This window comes from Oncorhynchus clarkii, chromosome 26 (genome assembly GCF_045791955.1).
Source record: "Oncorhynchus clarkii lewisi isolate Uvic-CL-2024 chromosome 26, UVic_Ocla_1.0, whole genome shotgun sequence".
NCBI lineage: Eukaryota > Metazoa > Chordata > Actinopteri > Salmoniformes > Salmonidae > Oncorhynchus > Oncorhynchus clarkii.
The window spans coordinates 48,088,427-48,115,856 of NC_092172.1; the positions used below are offsets into that span (position 1 = coordinate 48,088,427).

Sequence of the window (27,430 nt, forward strand, 5' to 3'; positions counted from 1 at the left end):
ACCCTCTCCTCTATTCTATTCTAACATATACCCTCTCCTCTATTCTATTCTAACATATACCCTCTCCTCTCCTCTATTCTATTCTAACATATACCCTCTCCTCTCCTCTATTCTATTCTAACATATACCCTCTCCTCTATACTATTCTAACATATACCCTCTCCTCTATTCTATTCTAACATATACCCTCTCCTCTATACTATTCTAACATATACCCTCTCCTCTATTCTATTCTAACATAAACCCTCTCATCTATTCTATTCTAACATATACCCTCTATTCTATTCTATTCTAACATATACCCTCTCCTCTATACTATTCTAACATATACCCTCTCCTCTATTCTATTCTAACATAAACCCTCTCATCTATTCTATTCTAACATATACCCTCTCCTCTATACTATTCTAACATATACCCTCTCCTCTATTCTATTCTAACATATACCCTCTCCTCTCCTCTATTCTAACATATACCCTCTCCTCTATTCTATTCTAACATATACCCTCTCCTCTATTCTATTCTAACATATACCCTCTCCTCTATTCTATTCTAACATATACCCTCTCCTCTATACTATTTTAACATATACCCTATCCTCTATTATATTCTAACATAAACCCTCTCATCTATTCTATTCTAACATATACCCTCTCCTCTATTCTATTCTAACATATACCCTCTCCTCTATTCTATTCTAACATATACCCTCTCCTCTATACTATTCTAACATATACCCTCTCCTCTCCTCTATTCTAACATATACCCTCTCCTCTCCTCTATTCTAACATATACCCTCTCCTCTATTCTATTCTAACATATACCCTCTCCTCTCCTCTATTCTAACATATACCCTCTCCTCTATTATATTATATTCTAACATATACCCTCTCCTCTCCTCTATTCTATTCTAACATATACCCTCTCCTCTCCTCTATTCTATTCTAACATATACCCTCTCCTCTATTCTATTCTAACATATACCCTCTCCTCTATTCTATTCTAACATATACCCTCTCCTCTATTCTATTCTAACATATACCCTCTCCTCTATACTATTCTAACATCTACCCTCTCCTCTCCTCTATTCTAACATATACCCTCTCCTCTATACTATTCTAACATCTACCCTCTCCTCTCCTCTATTCTAACATATACCCTCTCCTCTATACTATTCTAACATATACCCTCTCCTCTATACTATTCTAACATCTACCCTCTCCTCTCCTCTTTTCTATTCTAACATATACCCTCTCCTCTCCTCTATTCTAACATATACCCTCTCCTCTATTCTATTCTAACATCTACCCTCTCCTCTCCTCTATACTATTCTAAACTATACCCTCTCATCTATTCTATTCTAACCTATACCCTCTCCTGTAGCTGGTCTGTACCTCTCTAACATGTACCCTCTCCTGTAGCTGGTCTGTACCGCTCGGTGCTGTTGTAAAATGTACCCTCTCCTGTAGCTGGTCTGTACCGCTCGGTGCTGTTGTAAAATGTACCCTCTCCTGTAGCTGGTCTGTACCGCTCGGTGCTGTTGTAACATTTACCCTCTCCTGTAGCCGGTCTGTACCGCTCGGTGCTGTTGTAACATTTACCCTCTCCTGTAGCTGGTCTGTACCGCTCTAACATGTACCCTCTCCTGTAGCTGGTCTGTATCGCTCTAACATGTATCCTCTCCTGTAGCTGGTCTGTACCGCTCGGTGCAGGCCCATCACAGCCAGGCTCGTAGAGATGGCAGTACCCTACAGCAGGACACTGGACCTCTGTATGACTTTAACCTCGACGAGGAGCTGGAGCTGGAGCTGGACGAGGAGACCATGGAGGCCATGTTCGGTCAGGACCTGGCCAGCGACACTGACATCCTGGGCATGTGGATCCCAGAGGTACTGGACTGGCCAACATGGGTGTGTGTGAGCGCAGGGTTTTGCTGCTTCCTTTTCCTCGCCTCGACTAATAAGGTCTTCATCCTGACTTTCCACGTAACTAAACGTCTCACTCTCAGTGGGGAGACTGACGTGGAAGTTTAGGGTTTAGACTCTCACCAGCTAACTTTCACTCACACACTCATTCACTTGGGTGCTGTAAAATGCTAACTGTCTGCTTAGAGAGGTTGATGCTTACTCACTATCACACACTCAAACACGCATGCACACACGCACATACACACACATTCTCAAACTATCTCCCTGTCTTACACACACACACACACACACACACACACACACACACGCACACACACACACTCAAACTATCTCTCTCACACACACACACACACACACACACACACACACACACACACACACACACACACACACACACACACACACACACACATACACACACACACACATGCTCAAACTCTCACACACACACACACACATACACATACACACACACACACACATGCTCAAACTCTCACTCACACACACACACATACACACACACACACACGCTCAAACTCTCACTCACACACACACACACACACACACACACACACACACACATTGCATCATGCTCTGCCACTGACTACCCATGGCAGTGATTTCTGTCGTTAGCCTAACTAGCATGCTGTGGATGGGATGTCAATGGGGTTTGCTAGTAAATCAGGTGGAACGCTAACATGCTAATGGTGATTACAGTGGGTGGCATTGATCATCAAGTCTTGTTGCTTGTGGTTAATTCATGGCTAATCATCTTGTTGCTATGGTATCATGTTGTCTATTCTGCTGTCATACTCACCTGTCTGTTAGTGGCATCATGCTATTGATGTCCTAGATATGAACTGACTTTGTGTTTACGTTTCTGTGTCCCCTCCCTGTCTCCGTGTCCCCATCCCTGTCTTCATGTCCCCTCCCTCCCCTCCGTGTCCCCTCCCTCCCTGTCTCCGTGTCCCCTCCCTCCCCTCCCTGTCCCCTGGCAGCATGTGTGTGAGACAGAGGAACGAGACGAGGTGGTAGTGTGTGAGTTGTGTGAGGCTAGCGTTGCCAACTTCAACCAGCACATGAAGAAGAGCCACCCTGGCTGCGGGCGCAGCGCCAACCGACAGGGTTACCGGAGCAACGGCTCCTACGTAGACGGGTGGTTCGGAGGGGAGTGCGGCAGCGGCAACCCCTACTACCTCCTCTGTGGTAGCTGTCGGGACAAACACCTGGCGGTTAAGAGTAAAACCACAGTCCCCGTGACGGAGAGGTCAGTGGCGGACAGAAGGTGACGCGCCAGGATTTTTTTAAATTACAGACTTGTGACTCTTGTGTTGTACAACTAAAACTTAAGATTCGATACACACTGTGTAACAGTGACAAGATGACGTTGTGATCACTAACACGTGTCATGGTCCATGTTCAGATATAAAGGACTCGCCCCGGACCTGTTGGGGAAGCAGGACAGTGTCTATGAAGGTACCGGTTCTGATTAAACATGATGAGTCACTTGTTCCAGAGGTTCTTGTCCCTGATCATATGAATGACTGGTTCCACTGTAGCTTTATGGCTGATAGTATGACTGGTTCCACTGTAGCTTTATGGCTGATAGTATGACTGGTTCCACTGTAGCTTTATGGCTGATAGTATGACTGGTTCCACTGTAGCTTTATGGCTGATAGTATGCCTGGTTCCACTGTAGCTTTATGGCTGATAGTATGACTGGTTCCACTGTAGCTTTATGGCTGATAGTATGACTGGTTCCACCTTAGCTTTATGGCTGATAGTATGACTGGTCCACTGTAGCTTTATGGCTGATAGTATGACTGGTCCACTGTAGCTTTATGGCTGATAGAATGACTGGTTCCACTGTAGCTTTATGGCTGATAGTATGACTGGTCCACTGTAGCTTTATAGCTGATAGTATGCCTGGTTCCACTGTAGCTTTATGGCTGATAGTATGACTGGTTCCACTGTAGCTTTATGGCTGATAGTATGGCTTTTCCACTGTAGCTTTATGGCTGATAGTATGGCTGTTCCACTGTAGCTTTATGGCTGATAGTATGACTGGTCCACTGTAGCTTTATGGCTGATAGTATGACTGGTTCCACTGTAGCTTTATGGCTGATAGTATGGCTGGTTCCACTGTAGCTTTATTGCTGATAGTATGACTGGTTCCACTGTAGCTTTATGGCTGATAGTATGACTGGTTCCACTGTAGCTTTATGGCTGATAGTATGACTGGTCCACTGTAGCTTTATTATGACTGGTTCCACTGTAGCTTTATGGCTGATAGTATGGCTGGTTCCACTGTAGCTTTATGGCTGATAGTATGACTGGTTCCACTGTAGCTTTATGGCTGATAGTATGACTGGTTCCACTGTAGCTTTATGGCTGATAGTATGACTGGTCCACTGTAGCTTTATGGCTGATTGTATGACTGGTCCACTGTAGCTTTATGGCTGATAGTATGACTGGTCCACTGTAGCTTTATGGCTGATAGTATGACTGGTCCACTGTAGCTTTATGGCTGATAGTATGACTGTTATTTTCTATACCCACATGGCTGATAGTATGACTGTTATTCTCTATGGGGCGGCAGGGTAGCCTAGTGGTTAGAGCGTTGGACTAGTAACCGGAAGGTTGTGAGTTCAAACCCCCGAGCTGACAAGGTACAAATCTGTCGTTCTGCCCCTGAACAGGCAGTTAACCCACTGTTCCCAGGCCGTCATTGAAAATAAGAATTTGTTCTTAACTGACTTGCCTGGTTAAATAAAGGTAAAATAAAATAAATAAATAAATAAAATTAAAAAAAAACCACATGGCTGATAGTATGACTGTTATTCTCTATAACCACATGACTGATAGTATGACTGTTATTCTCTATAACCACGTGGCTGATAGTATGGCTGTGTTATTCTCTATAACCACATGACTGATAGTATGACTGTTATTCTCTATAACCACGTGGCTGATAGTATGACTGTTATTCTCTATAACCACGTGGCTGATAGTATGACTGTTATTCTCTATAACCACGTGGCTGATAGTATGACTGTTATTCTCTATAACCACATGGCTGATAGTATGACTGTTATTCTCTATAACTACGTGGCTGATAGTATGACTGTTATTCTCTATAACCACGTGGCTGATAGTATGGCTGTTATTCTCTATAACCACGTGGCTGATAGTATGACTGTTATTCTCTATAACCACGTGGCTGATAGTATGACTGTTATTCTCTATAACCACGTGGCTGATAGTATGACTGTTATTCTCTATAACCACATGACTGATAGTATGACTGTTATTCTCTATAACCACATGACTGATAGTATGACTGTTATTCTCTATAACCACGTGGCTGATAGTATGACTGTTATTCTCTATAACCACATGGCTGATAGTATGACTGTTATTCTCTATAACTACGTGGCTGATAGTATGACTGTTATTCTCTATAACCACGTGGCTGATAGTATGGCTGTTATTCTCTATAACCACGTGGCTGATAGTATGACTGTTATTCTCTATAACCACGTGGCTGATAGTATGACTGTTATTCTCTATAACCACGTGGCTGATAGTATGACTGTTATTCTCTATAACCACGTGGCTGATAGTATGGCTGTTATTCTCTATAACCACATGACTGATAGTATGACTGTTATTCTCTATAACCACGTGGCTGATAGTATGACTGTTATTCTCTCTAACCACGTGGCTGATAGTATGACTGTTATTCTCTATAACCACGTGGCTGATAGTATGACTGTTATTCTCTATAACCACATGACTGATAGTAGGACTGTTATTCTCTATAACCACGTGGCTGATAGTATGACTGTTATTCTCTATAACCACATGGCTGATAGTAGGACTGTTATTCTCTATAACCACGTGGCTGATAGTATGACTGTTATTCTCTATAACCACGTGGCTGATAGTGTGACTGTTATTCTCTATAACCACGTGGCTGAAAGTATGACTGTTATTCTCTATAACCACGTGGCTGATAGTGTGGCTGTTATTCTCTATAACCACGTGGCTGATAGTATGACTGTTATTCTCTCTAACCACGTGGCTGATAGTATGGCTGTTATTCTCTATAACCACATGGCTGATAGTATGGCTGTTATTCTATAACCACGTGGCTGATAGTATGACTGTTATTCTCTATAACCACGTGGCTGATAGTATGACTGTTACTTTATATAACCACATGGCTGATAGTGTGACTGTTATTCTCTATAACCACGTGGCTGATAGTATGACTGTTATTCTCTATAACCACGTGGCTGATAGTATGACTGTTTTTCTCTATAACCATGTGGCTGATAGTATGACTGTTATTCTCTATAACCACATGGCTGATAGTATGGCTGTGTTATTCTCTATAACCACATGACTGATAGTATGACTGTTATTCTCTATAACTACGTGGCTGATAGTATGACTGTTATTCTCTATAACCACATGGCTGATAGTATGACTGTTATTCTCTATAACCACATGGCTGATAGTATGACTGTTATTCTCTATAACCACATGGCTGATAGTATGACTGTTATTCTCTATAACCACATGACTGATAGTATGACTGTTATTCTCTATAACCACGTGGCTGATAGTATGACTGTTATTCTCTATAACCACGTGGCTGATAGTATGACTGTTATTCTCTATAACCACGTGGCTGATAGTATGACTGTTATTCTCTCTAACCACGTGGCTGATAGTAGGACTGTTATTCTCTATAACCACGTGGCTGATAGTATGACTGTTATTCTCTACAACCCTTTCAGAGGAATGGGACATGCTGGATGTTGATGAGGATGAGAGGTTAACTGGGGACGAGGAGTTTGAGCTGCTGGCGGGACCGTTGGGTCTGAGCGAGCGCCGGGTCGTCCCAGAGGCCGTCCAGTTCCCCGACAGTGACCCCCTGGGAGCGTCCGTAGCCATGGTGACTGCCACCAACAGCATGGAGGAGACTCTGCTGCAGATAGGTGAGGGGCTGATAAACACAGTGGGTGGTTCAGATGTGTCTTGTCCTCTCTGTAATGTGGGTGGTTCAGATATGTCTGGTCCTCTCTGTAATGTGGGTGGTTCGGATGTGTCTGGTCCTCTCTGTAATGTGGGTGAGATGTGTACGGTCCTCTCTGTAATGTGGGTGAGATGTGTCTGGTCCTCTCTGTAATATGGGTGGTTCAGATGTGTACGGTCCTCTCTGTAATGTGGGTGAGATGTGTACGGTCCTCTCTGTAATGTGGGTGAGATGTGTCTGGTCCTCTCTGTAATGTGGGTGGTTCAGATGTGTACGGTCCTCTCTGTAATGTGGGTGGTTAGGATGTGTCTGGTCCTCTCTGTAATGTGGGTGAGATGTGTACGGTCCTCTCTGTAATGTGGGTGGTTCAGATGTGTCTAGTCCTCTCTGTAATGTGGGTGAGATGTGTACGGTCCTCTCTGTAATGTGGGTGGTTCAGATGTGTCTGGTCCTCTCTGTAATGTGGGTGGTCCAGATGTGTCTGTTCCTCTCTGTAATGTGGGTGAGATGTGTCTGGTCCTCTCTGTAATGTGGGTGGTTCAGATGTGTCTGGTCCTCTCTGTAATGTGGGTGGTTCAGATGTGTCTGGTCCTCTCTGTAATGTGGGTGGTTCAGATGTGTCTGGTCCTCTCTGTAATGTGGGTGAGATGTGTCTGGTCCTCTCTGTAATGTGGGTGGTTCAGATGTGTCTGGTCCTCTCTGTAATGTGGGTGAGATGTGTCTGGTCCTCTCTGTAATGTGGGTGGTTCAGATGTGTCTGGTCCTCTCTGTAATGTGGGTGGGTGAGATGTGTACGGTCCTCTCTGTAATGTGGGTGAGATGTGTCTGGTCCTCTCTGTAATGTGGGTGGTTCAGATGTGTACGGTCCTCTCTGTAATGTGGGTGGTTCAGATGTGTACGGTCCTCTCTGTAATGTGGGTGGTTCAGATGTGTCTGGTCCTCTCTGTAATGTGGGTGGTTCAGATGTGTACGGTCCTCTCTGTAATGTGGGTGGTCCAGATGTGTCTGGTCCTCTCTGTAATGTGGGTGAGATGTGTCTGGTCCTCTCTGTAATGTGGGTGGTTCAGATGTGTCTGGTCCTCTCTGTAATGTGGGTGGTTCAGATGTGTCTGGTCCTCTCTGTAATGTGGGTGGTTCAGATGTGTCTGGTCCTCTCTGTAATGTGGGTGGTTCAGATGTGTCTGGTCCTCTCTGTAATGTGGGTGGTTCAGATGTGTCTGGTCCTCTCTGTAATTCTACATTGTGCGCCAGCTTCAGCACGTGTCTGCGTGTGTTTCCCAGGCTGCCAGGGCGCGGTGGAGAACAGCTCCTCGGGCAGGGTGACTCTGGGGGAGCAGGCCGCAGCGCTGGAGAACCCCCACGACAGGGTCATGGCTCTGAGGAGAGTGACCTCTGCAGCGCAGGTCCTCCTGGCCAGGACCATGGTGATGAGAGCCCTGTCTCTACTCTCTGTCAGGTGGGTCTGTCTGTAGACTAGGTGTAGACTAGGTGTAGACGAGGTGTAGACTAGGTGTAGACTAGGTATAGACTAGGTGTAGACGAAGTGTAGACGAGGTGTAGACCTGTGTGTAGACTAGGTGCAGACTAGGTGTAGACTAGGTGTAGACTAGGTGTAGGACTAGGTGTAGACTAGGTGTATGACTGTGTAGACTAGGTGTAGACTAGGTGTAGGGCTGGGTGTAGGCTCGGTGTGGACTAGGTGTAGACTAGGTTTAGGACTGTGTGCAGACTAGGTGTAGACAAGGTGTAGGACTGTGTGTAGACTAGGTGTAGGACTGTGTGTATACTAGGTGTAGGACTGTGTGTAGACTAGGTGTAGACTATGTGTAGGACTGTGTGTAGGACTGTGTTTAGACTAGGTGTAGGACTAGGTGTAGACTAGGTGTATGACTGTGTAGACTAGGTGTAGACTAGGTGTAGGGCTGGGTGTAGGCTCGGTGTGGACTACGTGTAGACTAGGTTTAGGACTGTGTGTAGACTAGGTGTAGACAAGGTGTAGGACTGTGTGTAGACTAGGTGTAGGACTGTGTGTATACTAGGTGTAGGACTGTGTGTAGACTAGGTGTAGACTATGTGTAGGACTGTGTGTAGGACTGTGTTTAGACTAGGTGTAGGACTGTGTGTAGACTAGGTGTAGGACTAGGTGTAGACTAGTGGTAGGACTGTGTGTAGACTATGTGTAGGACTGTGTAGACTAGGTGTAGACTGTGTTTAGACTAGGTGTAGGACTGGTTGTAGGCTAGGTGTAGACTAGTGGTAGGACTGTGTGTAGACTATGCGTAGGACTGTGTGTAGACTATGTGTAGGACTGTGTGTAGACTAGGTGTAGGACTGTGTTTAGACTAGGTGTAGGACTGTGTGTAGACTATGTGTAGGACTGTGTTTAGACTAGGTGTAGGACTGTGTTTAGACTAGGTGTATGACTGTGTGTAGACTAGGTGTAGGACTGTGTAGACTAGGTGTAGGACTGGTTGTAGGCTAGGTGTAGACTAGGTGTAGGACTGTGTAGACTAGGTGTAGGACTGGTTGTAGGCTAGGTATAGACTAGGTGTAGGACTGTGTGTAGACTATGTGTAGGACTGTGTGTAGACTAGGTGTAGGACTGTGTAGACTAGGTGTAGGACTGGTTGTAGGCTAGGTGTAGACTAGGTGTAGGACTGTGTGTAGACTATGTGTAGGACTGTGTGTAGACTATGTGTAGGACTGTGTTTAGACTAGGTGTAGGACTGTGTGTAGACTAGGTGTAGGACTGTGTAGGACTGTGTATAGACTGTGTAGGACTGTGTGTAGACTAGGTGTAGGACTGTGTAGACTAGGTGTAGGACTGGTTGTAGGCTAGGTGTAGACTAGTGGTAGGACTGTGTGTAGACTATGTGTAGGACTGTGTGTAGGACTGGATAATGTGTTGGTCTTTGTCTCTTTCTCTCTCTCGGGCGCTCTCTCTCTCTCTCTCTCTCTTTGTCTCTGGCTGTCTCTCTGTCTCGTTGGTGTCTCTCTCAGTCTCGATCTCTCTCCATTCATCTCATGTTCCACTGTGTTTAGTTGGTGTCAGTGTATAAGGGTGAACTGCATTGCAACTACTATATGTTTATGAGTATGGCCTTCTCTCCCTCCCCTCCACTCTCTCCCTCCCCTCTCCCTCCCCCTTTCTCTCTCTCTCCCCCCCTCTATCTCTCTCCCCTTGTCTCTCTCCCTCCCCTCTCTCTCCCCTCCTCTCCCTCCCCTCCCTCCCCTCTCTCTCTCCCTCCCTCCCTCCCTCCTCTCTCTCTCTCCCTCCCCTCCTCTCTCCCCCTCCTCTCTCTCCCTCTCTCTCCCCTCCTCTCCCTCCCTCCCTCCCCTCTCTCTCCCCTCCTCTCTCTCCCTCCCTCCCCTCTCTCTCCCCCTTTCCCTTTCTCTCAGTGGTTCTAGCTGCAGCCTGGCAGCAGGGTTGGAGTCTCTGGGTCTGACAGACATCAGGACCCTGGTCAGACTGATGTGTCTGGCTGCAGCGGGGCGAGCCGGCCTCTCCACCAGCCCCACATCTGGATCAGGGGCCTCAGAGCGGCCCCGAGGGGCCACCAAGGCCAGCAAACCTATCTCCTGTCTGGCCTATCTCAGTACGGCTGTGGGTTGTCTGGCCTCCAACAGCCCCAACGCTGCCAAGCTGCTGGTCCAGCTCTGCACACAGGTAACAACAGATACACAACTCAGACTCACACAAAGATAATAGACTGGAAGAGAAACAGGAAGTGACCAGTTCTCTACTGCACTCAACGACTTTCAAAAAGACAGGAAGTTCAAGTCAACACAACTTTAGTTCAGCACCACACTTATGCAATACTTAACTTGACCTATACATATTTCCCAGAGTGCCTTAGCTTTCGAGTGAATTGTAGTTAGTTACCAGCCATGACTGTATTTGTTATTGACAGAGACAAGAGATTGTCTGCAGTCATTGTTTTTTGTTGTCCTGTGGGCTTCCCCCGAGCCAGATCATTTAAAATAAAAATGTTCAACAGCAATACAACAAGTATTTAACGAGGCCTTACTTTGAGGGCCTAGTGAGGGCCTAGTGAGGGCCTAGTGAGGGTCTAGTGAGGGCCTAGTGAGGGCCTAGTGAGGGCCTAGTGAGGGCCTAGTGAGGGCCTAGTGAGGGCCTAGTGAGGGCCTAGTTTGACACCAATACAGTAGTAGCCTGAATGAAACTCGAGGTTTTCAGGCCTGCAGATCACATTATGATTGGTTGGCATCGTGCTGTGTAATTCCTATGGGAATCCAGCCAGAGTGAAGATCTCCAACCATTTTGACATGTTTGTTCTCCCGTAACCTACGTTCAGATTGACTGCTGGGTCGGGAAGACTAAGATACGAGAGACGACCTAAACCATCCAAACTGGAACAACCATTTCAGTAATGGACGCAATTAACTACAAAAGTAACAGATCGGATTAGTTGATCAAAATGTATGTTATTCGTATTTGAGTAGCATAAGATGAATTAATCAATCGATGTGCTACGTGTAAAAACATAGATATTGAGGGAAAAAACGATTCTAAAAATCAACCTGCAATAGAGCATGCTGGGAAATATGATAATGAGGGGCGTGGTTTGGATTTAACACTGGTTATAAACACCCAACACTGGGGTTATTTTAAACCAATTAGAGTTAATTTAATACTGGTTATAAACACTAACACTGGAGTTATTTTAGACCAATTAGAGTTAATTTAATACTGGTTATAAACACTAACACTGGAGTTATTTTAGACAGCCGGTGTTCAATACAGCCGGTGTAGAATACAGCCGGTGTAGAATACAGCCGGTGTTTAATACAGCCGGTGTAGAATACAGCCGGTGTTTAATACAGCCGGTGTAGAATACAGCTGGTGTAGAATACAGCCGGTGTAGAATACAGCCGGTGTTTAATACAGCCGGTGTAGAATACAGCCGGTGTAGAATACAGCCGGTGTAGAATACAGCCGGTGTAGAATACAGCCGGTGTAGAATACAGCCGGTGTTTAATACAGCCGGTGTAGAATACAGCCGGTGTAGAATACAGCCGGTGTAGAATACAGCCGGTGTTTAATACAGCCGGTGTAGAATACAGCCGGTGTAGAATACAGCCGGTGTAGAATACAGCCGGTGTAGAATACAGCCGGTGTAGAATACAGCCGGTGTTTAATACAGCCGGTGTAGAATACAGCCGGTGTAGAATACAGCCGGTGTTTAATACAGCCGGTGTTTAATACAGCCGGTGTAGAATACAGCCGGTGTAGAATACAGCCGGTGTTTAATACAGCCGGTGTTTAATACAGCCGGTGTTTAATACAGCCGGTGTAGAATACAGCCGGTGTTTAATACAGCCGGTGTTTAATACAGCCGGTGTAGAATACAGCCGGTGTAGAATACAGCCGGTGTAGAATACAGCCGGTGTTCAATACAGCCGGTGTAGAATACAGCCGGTGTAGAATACAGCCGGTGTTTAATACAGCCGGTGTAGAATACAGCCGGTGTAGAATACAGCCGGTGTTTAATACAGCCGGTGTAGAAAACAGCCGGTGTAGAATACAGCCGGTGTTTAATACAGCCGGTGTTTAATACAGCCGGTGTAGAATACAGCCGGTGTAGAATACAGCCGGTGTTTAATACAGCCGGTGTTTAATACAGCCGGTGTTTAATACAGCCGGTGTAGAATACAGCCGGTGTAGAATACAGCCGGTGTTTAATACAGCCGGTGTTTAATACAGCCGGTGTAGAATACAGCCGGTGTAGAATACAGCCGGTGTAGAATACAGCCGGTGTTCAATACAGCCGGTGTAGAATACAGCCGGTGTAGAATACAGCCGGTGTTTAATACAGCCGGTGTTTAATACAGCCGGTGTAGAATACAGCCGGTGTAGAATACAGCCGGTGTTTAATACAGCCGGTGTAGAAAACAGCCGGTGTAGAATACAGCCGGTGTTTAATACAGCCGGTGTTTAATACAGCCGGTGTAGAATACAGCCGGTGTAGAATACAGCCGGTGTTTAATACAGCCGGTGTTTAATACAGCCGGTGTTTAATACAGCCGGTGTAGAATACAGCCGGTGTAGAATACAGCCGGTGTAGAATACAGCCGGTGTAGAATACAGCCGGTGTAGAATACAGCCGGTGTAGAATACAGCCGGTGTAGAATACAGCCGGTGTTTAATACAGCCGGTGTTTAATACAGCCGGTGTAGAATACAGCCGGTGTAGAATACAGCCGGTGTTTAATACAGCCGGTGTATTATACAGCCGGTGTTCAATACAGCCGGTGTTTAATACAGCCGGTGTTTAATACAGCCGGTGTAGAATACAGCCGGTGTAGAATACAGCCGGTGTTTAATACAGCCGGTGTATTATACAGCCGGTGTTCAATACAGCCGGTGTTTAATACAGCCGGTGTTTAATACAGCCGGTGTTTAATACAGCCGGTGTTTAATACAGCCGGTGCTTAATACAGCCGGTGCTTAATACAGCCGGTGTTTAATACAGCCGGTGTTTAATACAGCCGGTGTTTAATACAGCCGGTGTTTAATACAGCCGGTGTTTAATACAGCCGGTGTAGAATACAGCCGGTGTAGAATACAGCCGGTGTAGAATACAGCCGGTGTTTAATACAGTCGGTGTTTAATACAGCCGGTGTTTAATACAGCCGGTGTTTAATACAGCCGGTGTTTAATACAGCCGGTGTTTAATACAGCCGGTGTAGAATACAGCCGGTGTTCAATACAGCCGGTGTTTAATACAGCCGGTGTTCAATACAGCCGGTGTTCAATACAGCCGGTGTAGAATACAGCCGGTGTAGAATACAGCCGGTGTAGAATACAGCCGGTGTAGAATACAGCCGGTGTTTAATACAGCCGGTGTAGAATACAGCCGGTGTAGAATACAGCCGGTGTTTAATACAGCCGGTGTTCAATACAGCCGGTGTTTAATACAGCCGGTGTTTAATACAGCCGGTGTAGAATACAGCCGGTGTAGAATACAGCCGGTGTTCAATACAGCCGGTGTTTAATACAGCCGGTGTTTAATACAGCCGGTGTTTAATACAGCCGGTGTAGAATACAGCCGGTGTTTAATACAGCCGGTGTAGAATACAGCCGGTGTTTAATACAGCCGGTGTTTAATACAGCCGGTGTTTAATACAGCCGGTGTTTAATACAGCCGGTGTAGAATACAGCCGGTGTTTAATACAGCCGGTGTAGAATACAGCCGGTGTTTAATACAGCCGGTGTTTAATACAGCCGGTGTTTAATACAGCCGGTGTAGAATACAGCCGGTGTTCAATACAGCCGGTGTTTAATACAGTCGGTGTTTAATACAGCCGGTGTTTAATACAGCCGGTGTTTAATACAGCCGGTGTTTAATACAGCCGGTGTTTAATACAGCCGGTGTTTAATACAGCCGGTGTAGAATACAGCCGGTGTTCAATACAGCCGGTGTTTAATACAGCCGGTGTTCAATACAGCCGGTGTTCAATACAGCCGGTGTAGAATACAGCCGGTGTTTAATACAGCCGGTGTTTAATACAGCCGGTGTAGAATACAGCCGGTGTAGAATACAGTCGGTGTTTAATACAGCCGGTGTTTAATACAGCCGGTGTTCAATACAGCCGGTGTAGAATACAGCCGGTGTTTAATACAGCCGGTGTTCAATACAGCCGGTGTAGAATACAGCCGGTGTTTAATACAGCCGGTGTTTAATACAGCCGGTGTTCAATACAGCCGGTGTTTAATACAGCCGGTGTTTAATACAGCCGGTGTAGAATACAGCCGGTGTAGAATACAGCCGGTGTTCAATACAGCCGGTGTTTAATACAGCCGGTGTTCAATACAGCCGGTGTAGAATACAGCCGGTGTTCAATACAGCCGGTGTAGAATACAGCCGGTGTTCAATACAGCCGGTGTTTAATACAGCCGGTGTTTAATACAGCCGGATTTTAATACAGCCGGTGTAGAATACAGCCGGTGTAGAATACAGCCGGTGTTTAATACAGCCGGTGTAGAATACAACCGGTGTAGAATACAGCCGGTGTTTAATACAGCCGGTGTTTAATACAGCCGGTGTTTAATACAGCCGGTGTTTAATACAGCCGGTGTAGAATACAGCCGGTGTAGAATACAGCCGGTGTAGAATACAGCCGGTGTAGAATACAGCCGGTGTTTAATACAGTCGGTGTTTAATACAGCCGGTGTTTAATACAGCCGGTGTTTAATACAGCCGGTGTTTAATACAGCCGGTGTTTAATACAGCCGGTGTTTAATACAGCCGGTGTTTAATACAGCCGGTGTTTAATACAGCCGGTGTTTAATACAGCCGGTGCTTAATACAGCCGGTGTTTAATACAGCCGGTGTTTAATACAGCCGGTGTTTAATACAGCCGGTGTTTAATACAGCCGGTGTAGAATACAGCCGGTGTAGAATACAGCCGGTGTAGAATACAGCCGGTGTTTAATACAGTCGGTGTTTAATACAGCCGGTGTTTAATACAGCCGGTGTTTAATACAGCCGGTGTTTAATACAGCCGGTGTTTAATACAGCCGGTGTAGAATACAGCCGGTGTTCAATACAGCCGGTGTTTAATACAGCCGGTGTTCAATACAGCCGGTGTTCAATACAGCCGGTGTAGAATACAGCCGGTGTAGAATACAGCCGGTGTAGAATACAGCCGGTGTTTAATACAGCCGGTGTTTAATACAGCCGGTGCTTAATACAGCCGGTGTTTAATACAGCCGGTGTTTAATACAGCCGGTGTTTAATACAGCCGGTGTTTAATACAGCCGGTGTAGAATACAGCCGGTGTAGAATACAGCCGGTGTAGAATACAGCCGGTGTTTAATACAGTCGGTGTTTAATACAGCCGGTGTTTAATACAGCCGGTGTTTAATACAGCCGGTGTTTAATACAGCCGGTGTTTAATACAGCCGGTGTAGAATACAGCCGGTGTTCAATACAGCCGGTGTTTAATACAGCCGGTGTAGAATACAGCCGGTGTTTAATACAGCCGGTGTAGAATACAGCCGGTGTTTAATACAGCCGGTGTTTAATACAGCCGGTGTTTAATACAGCCGGTGTAGAATACAGCCGGTGTTCAATACAGCCGGTGTTTAATACAGCCGGTGTTTAATACAGCCGGTGTTTAATACAGCCGGTGTTTAATACAGCCGGTGTTTAATACAGCCGGTGTAGAATACAGCCGGTGTTCAATACAGCCGGTGTTTAATACAGCCGGTGTTCAATACAGCCGGTGTTCAATACAGCCGGTGTAGAATACAGCCGGTGTTTAATACAGCCGGTGTTTAATACAGCCGGTGTAGAATACAGCCGGTGTAGAATACAGTCGGTGTTTAATACAGCCGGTGTTTAATACAGCCGGTGTTCAATACAGCCGGTGTAGAATACAGCCGGTGTTTAATACAGCCGGTGTTCAATACAGCCGGTGTAGAATACAGCCGGTGTTCAATACAGCCGGTGTTTAATACAGCCGGTGTTCAATACAGCCGGTGTAGAATACAGCCGGTGTTCAATACAGCCGGTGTAGAATACAGCCGGTGTTTAATACAGCCGGATTTTAATACAGCCGGTGTAGAATACAGCCGGTGTAGAATACAGCCGGTGTTTAATACAGCCGGTGTAGAATACAACCGGTGTAGAATACAGCCGGTGTTTAATACAGCCGGTGTTTAATACAGCCGGTGTTTAATACAGCCGGTGTTTAATACAGCCGGTGTAGAATACAGCCGGTGTAGAATACAGCCGGTGTAGAATACAGCCGGTGTAGAATACAGCCGGTGTAGAATACAGCCGGTGTTTAATACAGCCGGTGTTTAATACAGCCGGTGTTTAATACAGCCGGTGCCGGTGTTTAATACAGCCGGTGTTTAATACAGCCGGTGTTTAATACAGCCGGTGTAGAATACAGCCGGTGTTTAATACAGCAGGTGTACCTCTTGAGCCAATGACTTCCTTCTATCTCTCCACTGGTCCTCATTAACTTCCACTAATACGCACCACTGTCTCCTCTAGCAAACGGCTGGTCCTCATTAATACTCACCACTGTCTCCTCTAGCAAACGGCTTGTCCTCATTAATACTCACCACTGTCTCCTCTAGAAAACGGCTGGTCCTCACTAATACTCACCACTGACTCCTCTAGCAAACGGCTGGTCCTCATTAACTTCCACTAATACTCACCACTGTCTCCTCTAGCAAACGGCTGGTCCTCATTAATACTCATCACTGTCTCCTGTAGCAAACGGCTGGTCCTCACTAATACTCACCACTGACTCCTCTAGCAAACGACTGGTCCTCATTAACTTCCACTAATATTCACCACTGTCTCCTCTAGCAAACGGATGGTCCTCATTAATACTCACCACTGTCTCCTCTAGAAAATGGCTGGTCCTCACTAATAATCACCACTGACTCCTCTAGCAAACGGCTGGTCCTCATTAACTTCCACTAATACTCACCACTGTCTCCTCTAGCAAACGGCTGGTCCTCACTAATACTCACCACTGTCTCCTCTAGCAAACGGCTGGTCCTCACTAATACTCATCACTGTCTCCTCTAGCAAACGGCTGGTCCTCACTAATACTCATCACTGTCTCCTCTAGCAAACGGCTGGTCCTCACTAATACGCTTGTCCTCACTAATACTCATCACTGTCTCCTCTAGCAAACGGCTGGTCCTCACTAATACTCATCACTGTCTCCTGTAGCAAACGGCTGGTCCTCATTAATACTCACCACTGTCTTCTCTAGCAAACAGCTGGTCCTCATTAACTTCCACTAATACTTATCGCTGTCTCCTCTAGCAAACGGCTGGTCCTCATTAATACTCACCACTGTCTTCTCTAGCAAACGGCTGGTCCTCATTAACTTCCACTAATACTCACCACTGTCTCCTCTAGCAAACGGCTGGTCCTCACTAATACTCACCACTGTCTCCTGTAGCAAACGGCTGGTCCTCATTAATACTCACCACTGTCTTCTCTAGCAAACGGCTGGTCCTCATTAACTTCCACTAATACTCACCACTGTCTCCTGTAGCAAACGGCTGGTCCTCACTAATACTCACCACTGTCTCCTGTAGCAAACGGCTGGTCCTCATTAACTTCCACTAATACTCACCACTGTCTCCTCTAGCAAACGGCTGGTCCTCATTAACTTCCACTAATACTCACAACTGTCTCCTCTAGCAAACGGCTGGTCCTCATTAACTTCCACTAATACTCACCACTGTCTCCTGTAGCAAACGGCTGGTCCTCCTTAATACTCACCACTGTCTCCTGTAGCAAACGGCTGGTCCTCATTAATACTCATCACTGTCTCCTGTAGCAAACGGCTGGTCCTCACTAATACTCATCACTGTCTCCTCTAGGAAACGGCTGGTCCTCATTAACTTCCACTAATACTCACCACTGTCTCCTCTAGCAAACGGCTGGTCCTCATTAATACTCACCACTGTCTCCTCTAGCAAACGGCTGGTCCTCATTAATACTCACCACTGTCTTCTCTAGCAAACGGCTGGTCCTCATTAACTTCCACTAATACTCACCACTGTCTCCTCTAGCAAACGGCTGGTCCTCATTAATACTCATCACTGTCTCCTCTAGCAAACGGCTGGTCCTCATTAACTTCCACCAATACTCACAACTGTCTCCTCAAGCAAACGACTGGTCCTCATTAACTTCCACTAATACTCACCACTGTCTCCTGTAGCAAACGGCTGGTCCTCATTAATACTCATCACTGTCTCCTGTAGCAAACGGCTGGTCCTCATTAATACTCATCACTGTCTCCTCTAGCAAACGGCTGGTCCTCATTAACTTCCACTAATACTCACCACTGTCTCCTCTAGCAAACGGTTGGTCCTCATTAATACTCATCACTGTCTCCTCTAGCAAACGGCTGGTCCTCATTAACTTCCGCTAATACTCACCACTGTCTCCTGTAGCAAACGGCTGGTCCTCATTAATACTCATCACTGTTTCCTGTAGCAAACGGCTGGTCCTCACTAATACTCACCACTGACTCCTCTAGCAAACGGCTGGTCCTCATTAACTTCCACTAATACTCACCACTGTCTCCTGTAGCAAACGGCTGGTCCTCATCAATACTCATCACTGTTTCCTGTAGCAAACGGCTGGTCCTCATTAATACTCATCACTGTCTCCTGTAGCAAACGGCTGGTCCTCATTAATACTCACCGCTGTCTCCTCTAGCAAACGCCTGGTCCTCATTAAAGTCCCATAGATCAATTCCTAGTTCCTGTTTGATTCACGAAGCCCTACTACACATGCTTCCGAGTAAAATAATGATTGGTTAACTCTTGAGTTCCTTCTGGTCTCTAACAATACTCCTTTAGTTTAAGCCCCCCCCCTCCCCCATTGTCATTGTTGGAATAACTCCCAACATCCCTTGCTTCTTGATTCCCTGGTTCCGATTGGTCAGTCTCTGGTGTTGAATTCATTGAGGACTGCAGTTGTTTCCATTGATTGTAATGGTTTATTTGTTGAAATTGTTTGTGTTGAGGTTGTTCCTTGTGCTTGTTTATTTAATTTTAGTTGGAATATAAATAGTTCTTCCTGTTGTGAGAAACTGTTTGTGCTCAGGGGCACCATTGGGAATGAGATCCTGGTCTCAGTTGGGCTACCCTGAATAAATCAAATGCTCCGCTGGAGATGAACCTGACCACCATAGACGACCCCCATCCAGCGTGTTAGGGTTCCTCTGACTGATCTAGAACCTGTATATCTATCTGTCTCTAGAACCAGTATATCTATCTGTCTCTAGAACCTGTATATCTATCTGTCTCTTGAACCTGTATATCTATCTGTCTCTAGAACCTGTATATCTATCTGTCTCTAGAACCAGTATATCTATCTGTCTCTAGAACCTGTATATCTATCTGTCTATAGAACCTGATCTAGCGTGTTAGGGTTCCTCTGACTGATCTAGAACCTGTATATCTATCTGTCTCTAGAACCTGTATATCTATCTGTCTCTAGAACCAGTATATCTATCTGTCTCTATAACCTGTATATCTATCTGTCTATAGAACCTGATCTAGCGTGTTAGGGTTCCTCTGACTGATCTAGAACCTGTATATATATCTGTCTCTAGAACCTGTATATCTATCTGTCTCTAGAACCAGTATATCTATCTGTCTCTAGAACCAGTATATCTATCTGTCTCTAGAACCAGTATATATATCTGTCTCTAGAACCAGTATATCTATCTGTCTCTAGAACCAGTATATCTATCTGTCTCTAGAACCTGATCTAGCGTGTTAGGGTTCCTCTGACTGATCTAGAACCTGTATATCTACCCGTCTCTAGAATCTGATCTCGGCGGCAACGGGGATGAACCTGACCACGGTAGACGACCCCGTCCAGAGGAAGTTCCTCCCCAGCTTCCTGAGGGGCGTGGCCGAGGAGAACAAACTGGTGACGTCACCCAATTTCGTGGTCACCCAGGCCCTCGTGGCCCTACTCGCTGATAAAGGGGCCCGGCTCCGACCCAACTATGACAAGGCTGACGCGGAGAAGAGAGGTTCGTGAGACCCGGAGTCGGCCTCTGTGGTCCTCGGAGATTTCTAGACGTTGCGATACTGTCACACGTTGTCTGTCGTCGGCATGTCGTTATGCGGTGGCGTCACAATTCAATAGAGTTTTTGTAAATGACTATGTCCGTTTTGTTTGTAAAATTGCATTATGGGATAAACAAAGATATTTCTCAGCTCATTTAGAATGTTTAATTTAAGAAATGGTTGAAACAGGGGGGGGGGGGGGGCAGCGGGGGGGGGGCAGTGATTATAGATTTGTAGTCTCCTCGTATATTCAGATTGTCTGCAGGGGATGACAGTACATACAGACATGTAGCTACTAGCTGTTGTTAGCAGTTTGTGCTAGCCTCCACAGTGCTCGTGCTAGTTGTCATTATCACCGTAGTGTTTTGGACCATTCATTATGTTATAATTAACATCCTCTCATCCCCCCCCCCCCCCCCAACAAAAAAATAAAACTCACTCACCGTTCCTTCTTCCACCCCCTTTTGTTTTGGTTCCAGCAGGTTTAATTGCACATTTGTATACCCATCCTTCCTATCATCCCACTGCTGTAGGACCTCTGGAGCTGGCCAACGCGCTGGCTGCTTGCTGCCTGTCTTCTCGTCTGTCCTCGGGACACCGGCAGTGGGCCGCTCAGCAGCTGGTCCGCACGCTGGCCGCTCACGACAGAGACAACCAGAGCCGGCCGCAAACCTTTGCCGACATGGCGGGTGACCTGCGCAAGTGCTCTTCTGTGAAGTTGGAGGCTCACCAGAGCAGGGTGAGTACTGGAGGGGTTATGGGTAGAGGGTTAGGGTAGAGGGTTAGGGTGAGTACTGGAGGGGTTAGGGTAGAGGGTTAGGGTGAGTACTGGAGGGGTTATGGGTAGAGGGTTAGGGTAGAGGGTTAGGGTGAGTACTTGAGGGGTTATGGATAGAGGGTTAGGGTGAGTAGGGGTTAGAGTGAGTACTGGAGGGGTTATGGGTAGAGGGTTAGGGTGAGTACTGGAGGGGTTATGGTAGAGGGTTAGGGTGAGTACTGGAGGGGTATGGGTAGAGGGTTAGGGTGAGTACTGGAGGGGTTAGGGTAGAGGGTTAGGGTGAGTACTGGAGGGGTTATGGGTAGAGGGTTAGGGTAGAGGGTTAGGGTGAGTACTGGAGGGGTTAGGGTAGAGGGTTAGGGTGAGTACTGGAGGGGTTATGGGTAGAGGGTTAGGGTAGAGGGTTAGGGTGAGTACTGGAGGGGTTATGGGTAGAGGGTTAGGGTGAGTACTGGAGGGGTTATGGGTAGAGGGTTAGGGTAGAGGGTTATGGGTAGAGGGTTAGGGTGAGTACTGGAGGGGTTATGGGTAGAGGGTTAGGGTAGAGGGTTCGGGTGAGTACTGGAGGGGTTATGGGTAGAGGGTTATTGTAGAGGGTTATGGGTAGAGGGTTAGGGTAGAGGGTTAGGGTGAGTACTGGAGGGGTTAGGGTAGAGGGTTAGGGTGAGTAGAGGGTTAGGGTAGAGGGTTAGGGTGGAGGGTTAGGGTAGAGGGTTATGGGTAGAGGGTTATGGGTAGAGGGTTAGGGTAGAGGGTTAGGGTAGAGGGTTAGGGTAGAGGATTATGGGTAGAGGGTTAGGGTAGAGGGTTAGGGTGAGTAGGGGTTAGGGTAGAGGGTTAGGGTAGAGGGTCAGGGTGAGTAGAAGTTAGGGTAGAGGGTTATGGGTTGAGGGTTATTGGTAGAGGGTTAGGGTAGAGGGTTAGGGTAGAGGGTTATGGGTAGAGGGTTAGTGTGAGTAGGGGTTAGGGTAGAGGGTTAGGGTAGAGGGTTAGGGTGAGTACTGGAGGGGTTATGGGTAGAGGGTTAGGGTTAGGGTAGAGGGTTAGGGTGAGTACTGGAGGGGTTAGGGTAGAGGGTTAGGGTGAGTATTGGAGGGGTTATGGGTAGAGGGTTAGGGTGAGTACTGGAGGGGTTATGGGTAGAGGGTTAGGGTAGAAGGTTATGGGTAGAGGGTTAGGGTGAGTACTGGAGGGGTTATGGGTAGAGGGTTAGGGTAGAGGGTTCGGGTGAGTACTGGAGGGGTTATGGGTAGAGGGTTATTGTAGAGGGTTATGGGTAGAGGGTTAGGGTAGAGGGTTAGGGTAGAGGGTTAGGGTGGAGGGTTAGGGTAGAGGGTTATGGGTAGAGGGTTAGGGTAGAGGGTTAGGGTAGAGGATTATGGGTAGATGGTTAGGGTAAATGGTTAGGGTGAGTAGGGGTTAGGGTAGAGGGTCAGGGTGAGTAGAGGTTAGGGTAGAGGGTTATGGGTTGAGGGTTATTGGTAGAGGGTTAGGGTAGAGGGTTATGGGTAGAGGGTTAGTGTGAGTAGGGGTTAGGGTAGAGGGTTAGGGTAGAGGGTTAGGGTGAGTACTGGAGTGGTTATGGGTAGAGGGTTAGGGTGAGTAGGGGTTAGGGTAGAGGGTTAGGGGTAGAGGGTTAGGGTAGAGGGTAAGGGTGAGTAGGGGTTAGGGTAGAGGGTTAGGGTAGAGGGGTAGAGGGTTAGGGTAGAGGTTAAGGGTGAGTAGGGGTTAGGGTAGAAGGGTAGAGGGTTAGGGTGAGTAGGGGTTAGGGGTAGAGGGTTAGGCATAGAGGGTTAGGGATAGAGGGTTAGGGTAGAGGGTTAGGGTGAGTAGGGGTTAGGGTAGAGGGTTAGGGGTAGAGGGTTAGGTTAGAGGGTTTGGGTGAGTAGGGGTTAGGGTAGAGGGTTAGGGTGAGTAGGGGTTAGGGTAGAGGGTTAGGGTGAGTAGGGGTTAGGGTAGAGGGTTAGGGTAGAGGGTTAGGGTAGAGGGTTATGGGTAGAGGGTTAGGGTGAGTAGGGGTTAGGGTAGAGGGTTAGGGTGAGTAGGGGTTAGGTTAGAGGGTTAGGGTAGAGGGTTAGGGTGAGTAGGGGTTAGGGTAGAGGGTTAGGGTAGAGGGTTATGGGTAGAGGGTTAGGGTAGAGGGTTAGGGTAGAGGGTTAGGGTGAGTAGGGGTTAGGGTAGAGGGTTAGGGTGAGTAGGGGTTAGGGTAGAGGGTTAGGGTAGAGGGTTATGGGTATAGGGTTAGGGTAGAGGGTTAGGGTAGAGGGGTAGGGTGAGTAGGGGTTAGGGTAGAGGGTTAGGGGTAGAGGGGTAGGGTGAGTAGGGGTTAGGGGTAGAGGGGTAGGGTGAGTAGGGGTTAGGGTGAGTAGGGGTTAGGCGTAGAGGGTTAGGCATAGAGGGTTAGGGATAGAGGGTTAGGGTAGAGGGTTAGGGTAGAGGGTTATGGGTAGAGGGTTATGGGTAGAGGGTTAGGGGTAGAGGGTTAGGGTAGGCCGTATAAAGGCTTCATTACGGCGTGTGAAACGTGGTGTGTTTCCTGTTTCCTCCAGGTGATCACGTGTGGTTGGTGCAGTAGGAAAGGCCTGCTGGCCACCAGCGGTAACGACGGAACAGTCCGGGTGTGGAGCGTTACTCAGAACCAGTACACCCTCCAACTGACCTGCGTCTTCAACAGGACGTAAGCAGCACCTCTCACCTCTGACCTCTGGAGACAGACTTCCCTAACCCTCTCAGTCTACTACAGACGTCTCTACTTACTGTGATAGGAGGTTGTCTCACCTAGCTATCTAATACACTGACTGTAAGTCACTCTGAATAAGAGCTTCTGATAAATTACTAAAATGTTAATGTCTCTCTCTCTGTGTGTCTCTCTGTGTGTCTCTCTGTGTGTGTCTCTCTCTGTGTGTGTGTCTCTCTGTGTGTCTCTCTGTGTGTCTCTCTGTGTGTGTGTCTCTCTGTGTGTGTGTCTCTCTGTGTGTGTATCTCTCTCTGTGTCTCTCTGTGTGTCTCTCTCTCTGTGTGTCTCTCTGTGTGTCTCTATCTGTGTCTCTTTCTGTGTGTCACTCTGTGTCTCTCTGTGTGTCTCTCTCTGTGTGTCTCTCTGTGTGTCTCTATCTGTGTCTCTTTCTGTGTGTCTCTCTGTGTCTCTCTCTGTGTGTCTCTGTGTGTCTCTCTCTGTGTGTCTCTGTGTGTGTCTCTGTCTGTGTGTCTCTCTGTGTCTCTCTCTGTGTGTTTCTCTGTGTCTCTCTCTGTGTGTCTCTCTCTGTGTGTCTCTCTCTGTGTCTCTCTGTGTGTCTCTCTCTGCATGTCTCTGTGTATATTTGTGTGTGTGTCCACAGTGCTGGTTCTCCAGAGGAGGGTGGGCAGTGTCTTGGTTCCCCAGGGGACCCCAGTCTGTCTCCTCTAGTCTGGAGCGTTACGGGGAAATACCTGGCAGCTGCCATGGAGAAACTAGTCAACATCTGGCAGGTCAACGGTGAGAGAGACACACACACACACACACACACACACACACACACATATATACACACACACGCACACATATATACACACACACACACACACATATATACACACACACACACACACACACACACACACACACACACACACACACACACATACATATATAAACACACACACACACACACACACACACACACACACACACACATATATATATATATACACACACACACACACACGCACACACACACAGAGACACACATATATACACACACACACACATATATACACACACACACACACACACACACACACACACAGAGACACATATATACACACACACACCCATATATACACACACACACACACAGAGACACATATATACACACACACACACATATATACACACACTGTAACTATTCAATGTTCAGAAACCTTTTTTTTGTTAGTATGTTGTGACCTTTAACTATAATTGCTGAGTGTTTGGTCTCGTTATGGAAACCTCTTTTACTGAATAGTTAGGAAGGTGTTTTGGGTTGAAACCTTTTATTAGTTGGTGTTTAGTCCTCTGAGCGTCAACTACCAGAGGGATGGAGGTGGGAGGTCTGTGTAGTGGAGATGGGAGGTCTGTGGTTAGTCCTCTGAGCGTCATCTACCAGAGGGATGGAGGTGGGAGGTCTGTGGTTAGTCCTCTGAGCGTCAACTACCAGAGGGATGGAGGTGGGAGGTCTGTGGTTAGTCCTCTGAGCGTCAACTACCAGAGGGATGGAGGTGGGAGGTCTGTGTAGTGGAGGTGGGAGGTCTGTGTAGTGGAGGTGGGAGGTCTGTGTAGTGGAGGTGGGAGGTCTGTGTAGTGGTGGTGGGAGGTCTGTGTAGTGGAGGTGGGAGGTATGTGTAGTGGAGGTGGGAGGTCTGTGTAGTGGAGGTGGTGGGAGGTCTGTGTAGTGGAGGTGGGAGGTCTGTGTAGTGGAGTTGGGAGGTCTGTGTAGTGGAGGTGGTGGGAGGTCTGTGTAGTGGAGGTGGGAGGTCTGTGTAGTGGAGGTGGGAGGTCTGTGTAGTGGAGTTGGGAGGTCTGTGTTGTGGAGGTGGGAGGTCTGTGTAGTGGAGTTGGGAGGTCTGTGTAGTGGAGGTGGTGGGAGGTCTGTGTAGTGGAGGTGGGAGGTCTGTGTAGTGGAGGTGGGAGGTCTGTGTAGTGGAGTTGGGAGGTCTGTGTAGTGGAGTTGGGAGGTCTGTGTAGTGGAGGTGGAGGTGGGAGGTCTGTGTAGTGGAGGTGGGAGGTCTGTGTAGTGGAGGTGGGAGGTCTGTGTAGTGGGGGTGGGAGGTCTGTGTAGTGGAGGTGGGAGGTCTGTGTAGTGGGGGTGGGAGGTCTGTGTAGTGGAGGTGGTGGGAGGTCTGTGTAGTGGAGGTGGGAGGTCTGTGTAGTGGAGGTGGGAGGTCTATGTAGTGGAGGTGGGAGGTATGTGTAGTGGAGGTGGGAGGTCTGTGTAGTGGAGGTGGGAGGTCTGTGTAGTGGAGGTGGGAGGTCTGTGTAGTGGAGGTGGGAGGTCTGTGTAGTGGAGTTGGGAGGTCTGTGTAGTGGAGTTGGGAGGTCTGTGTAGTGGAGGTGGGAGGTCTGTGTAGTGGAGTGGAGGTGGGAGGTCTGTGTAGTGGAGGGGGTGGGAGGTATGTGTAGTGGAGGTGGGAGGTCTGTGTAGTGGAGTTGGGAGGTCTGTGTAGTGGAGGTGGTGGGAGGTCTGTGTAGTGGAGGTGGTGGGAGGTCTGTGTAGTGGAGGTGGGAGGTCTGTGTAGTGGAGTTGGGAGGTCTGTGTAGTGGAGGTGGTGGGAGGTCTGTGTAGTGGAGGTGGGAGGTCTGTGTAGTGGAGGTGGGAGGTCTGTGTAGTGGAGTTGGGAGGTCTGTGTTGTGGAGTTGGGAGGTCTGTGTTGTGGAGTTGGGAGGTCTGTGTAGTGGAGGTGGAGGTGGGAGGTCTGTGTAGTGGAGGTGGGAGGTCTGTGTAGTGGAGGTGGGAGGTCTGTGTAGTGGAGGTGGGAGGTCTGTGTAGTGGGGGTGGTGGGAGGTCTGTGTAGTGGAGGTGGGAGGTCTGTGTAGTGGAGGTGGGAGGTATGTGTAGTGGAGGTGGGAGGTCTGTGTAGTGGAGGTGGGAGGTCTGTGTAGTGGGGGTGGGAGGTCTGTGTAGTGGAGGTGGTGGGAGGTCTGTGTAGTGGAGGTGGGAGGTCTGTGTAGTGGAGGTGGGAGGTATGTGTAGTGGAGGTGGGAGGTCTGTGTAGTGGAGGTGGGAGGTCTGTGTAGTGGAGGTGGGAGGTCTGTGTAGTGGAGGTGGGAGGTCTGTGTAGTTGAGGTGGGAGGTCTGTGTAGTGGAGGTGGGAGGTCTGTGTAGTGGAGGTGGGAGGTCTGTGTAGTGGAGGTGGTGGGAGGTCTGTGTAGTGGAGGTGGGAGGTCTGTGTAGTGGAGGTGGGAGGTATGTGTAGTGGAGGTGGGAGGTCTGTGTAGTGGAGGTGGGAGGTCTGTGTAGTGGAGGTGGGAGGTCTGTGTAGTGGAGGTGGGAGGTCTGTGTAGTAGAGGTGGGAGGTCTGTGTAGTGGAGGTGGGAGGTCTGTGTAGTGGAGGTGGGAGGTCTGTGTAGTG

General features: G+C 47.6%; 1 protein-coding gene across 1 annotated transcript in view; it reads left to right on the forward strand.

Annotated features, from left to right (window-relative positions):
• Positions 1-27,430, forward strand: part of LOC139385215 (probable E3 ubiquitin-protein ligase HERC1) — a 230,863-nt gene that overhangs the window by 138,060 nt on the left and 65,373 nt on the right. Inside the window, exons 49-58 of the mRNA XM_071130328.1 lie at positions 1,690-1,910; positions 2,927-3,195; positions 3,352-3,404; positions 6,734-6,934; positions 8,254-8,428; positions 10,372-10,639; positions 20,315-20,528; positions 21,099-21,304; positions 23,893-24,020; positions 24,682-24,818. Of these exons, the coding sequence (XP_070986429.1) occupies positions 1,690-1,910; positions 2,927-3,195; positions 3,352-3,404; positions 6,734-6,934; positions 8,254-8,428; positions 10,372-10,639; positions 20,315-20,528; positions 21,099-21,304; positions 23,893-24,020; positions 24,682-24,818 (1,872 nt within the window). The remainder of the gene's footprint in view (positions 1-1,689; positions 1,911-2,926; positions 3,196-3,351; positions 3,405-6,733; positions 6,935-8,253; positions 8,429-10,371; positions 10,640-20,314; positions 20,529-21,098; positions 21,305-23,892; positions 24,021-24,681; positions 24,819-27,430) is intronic.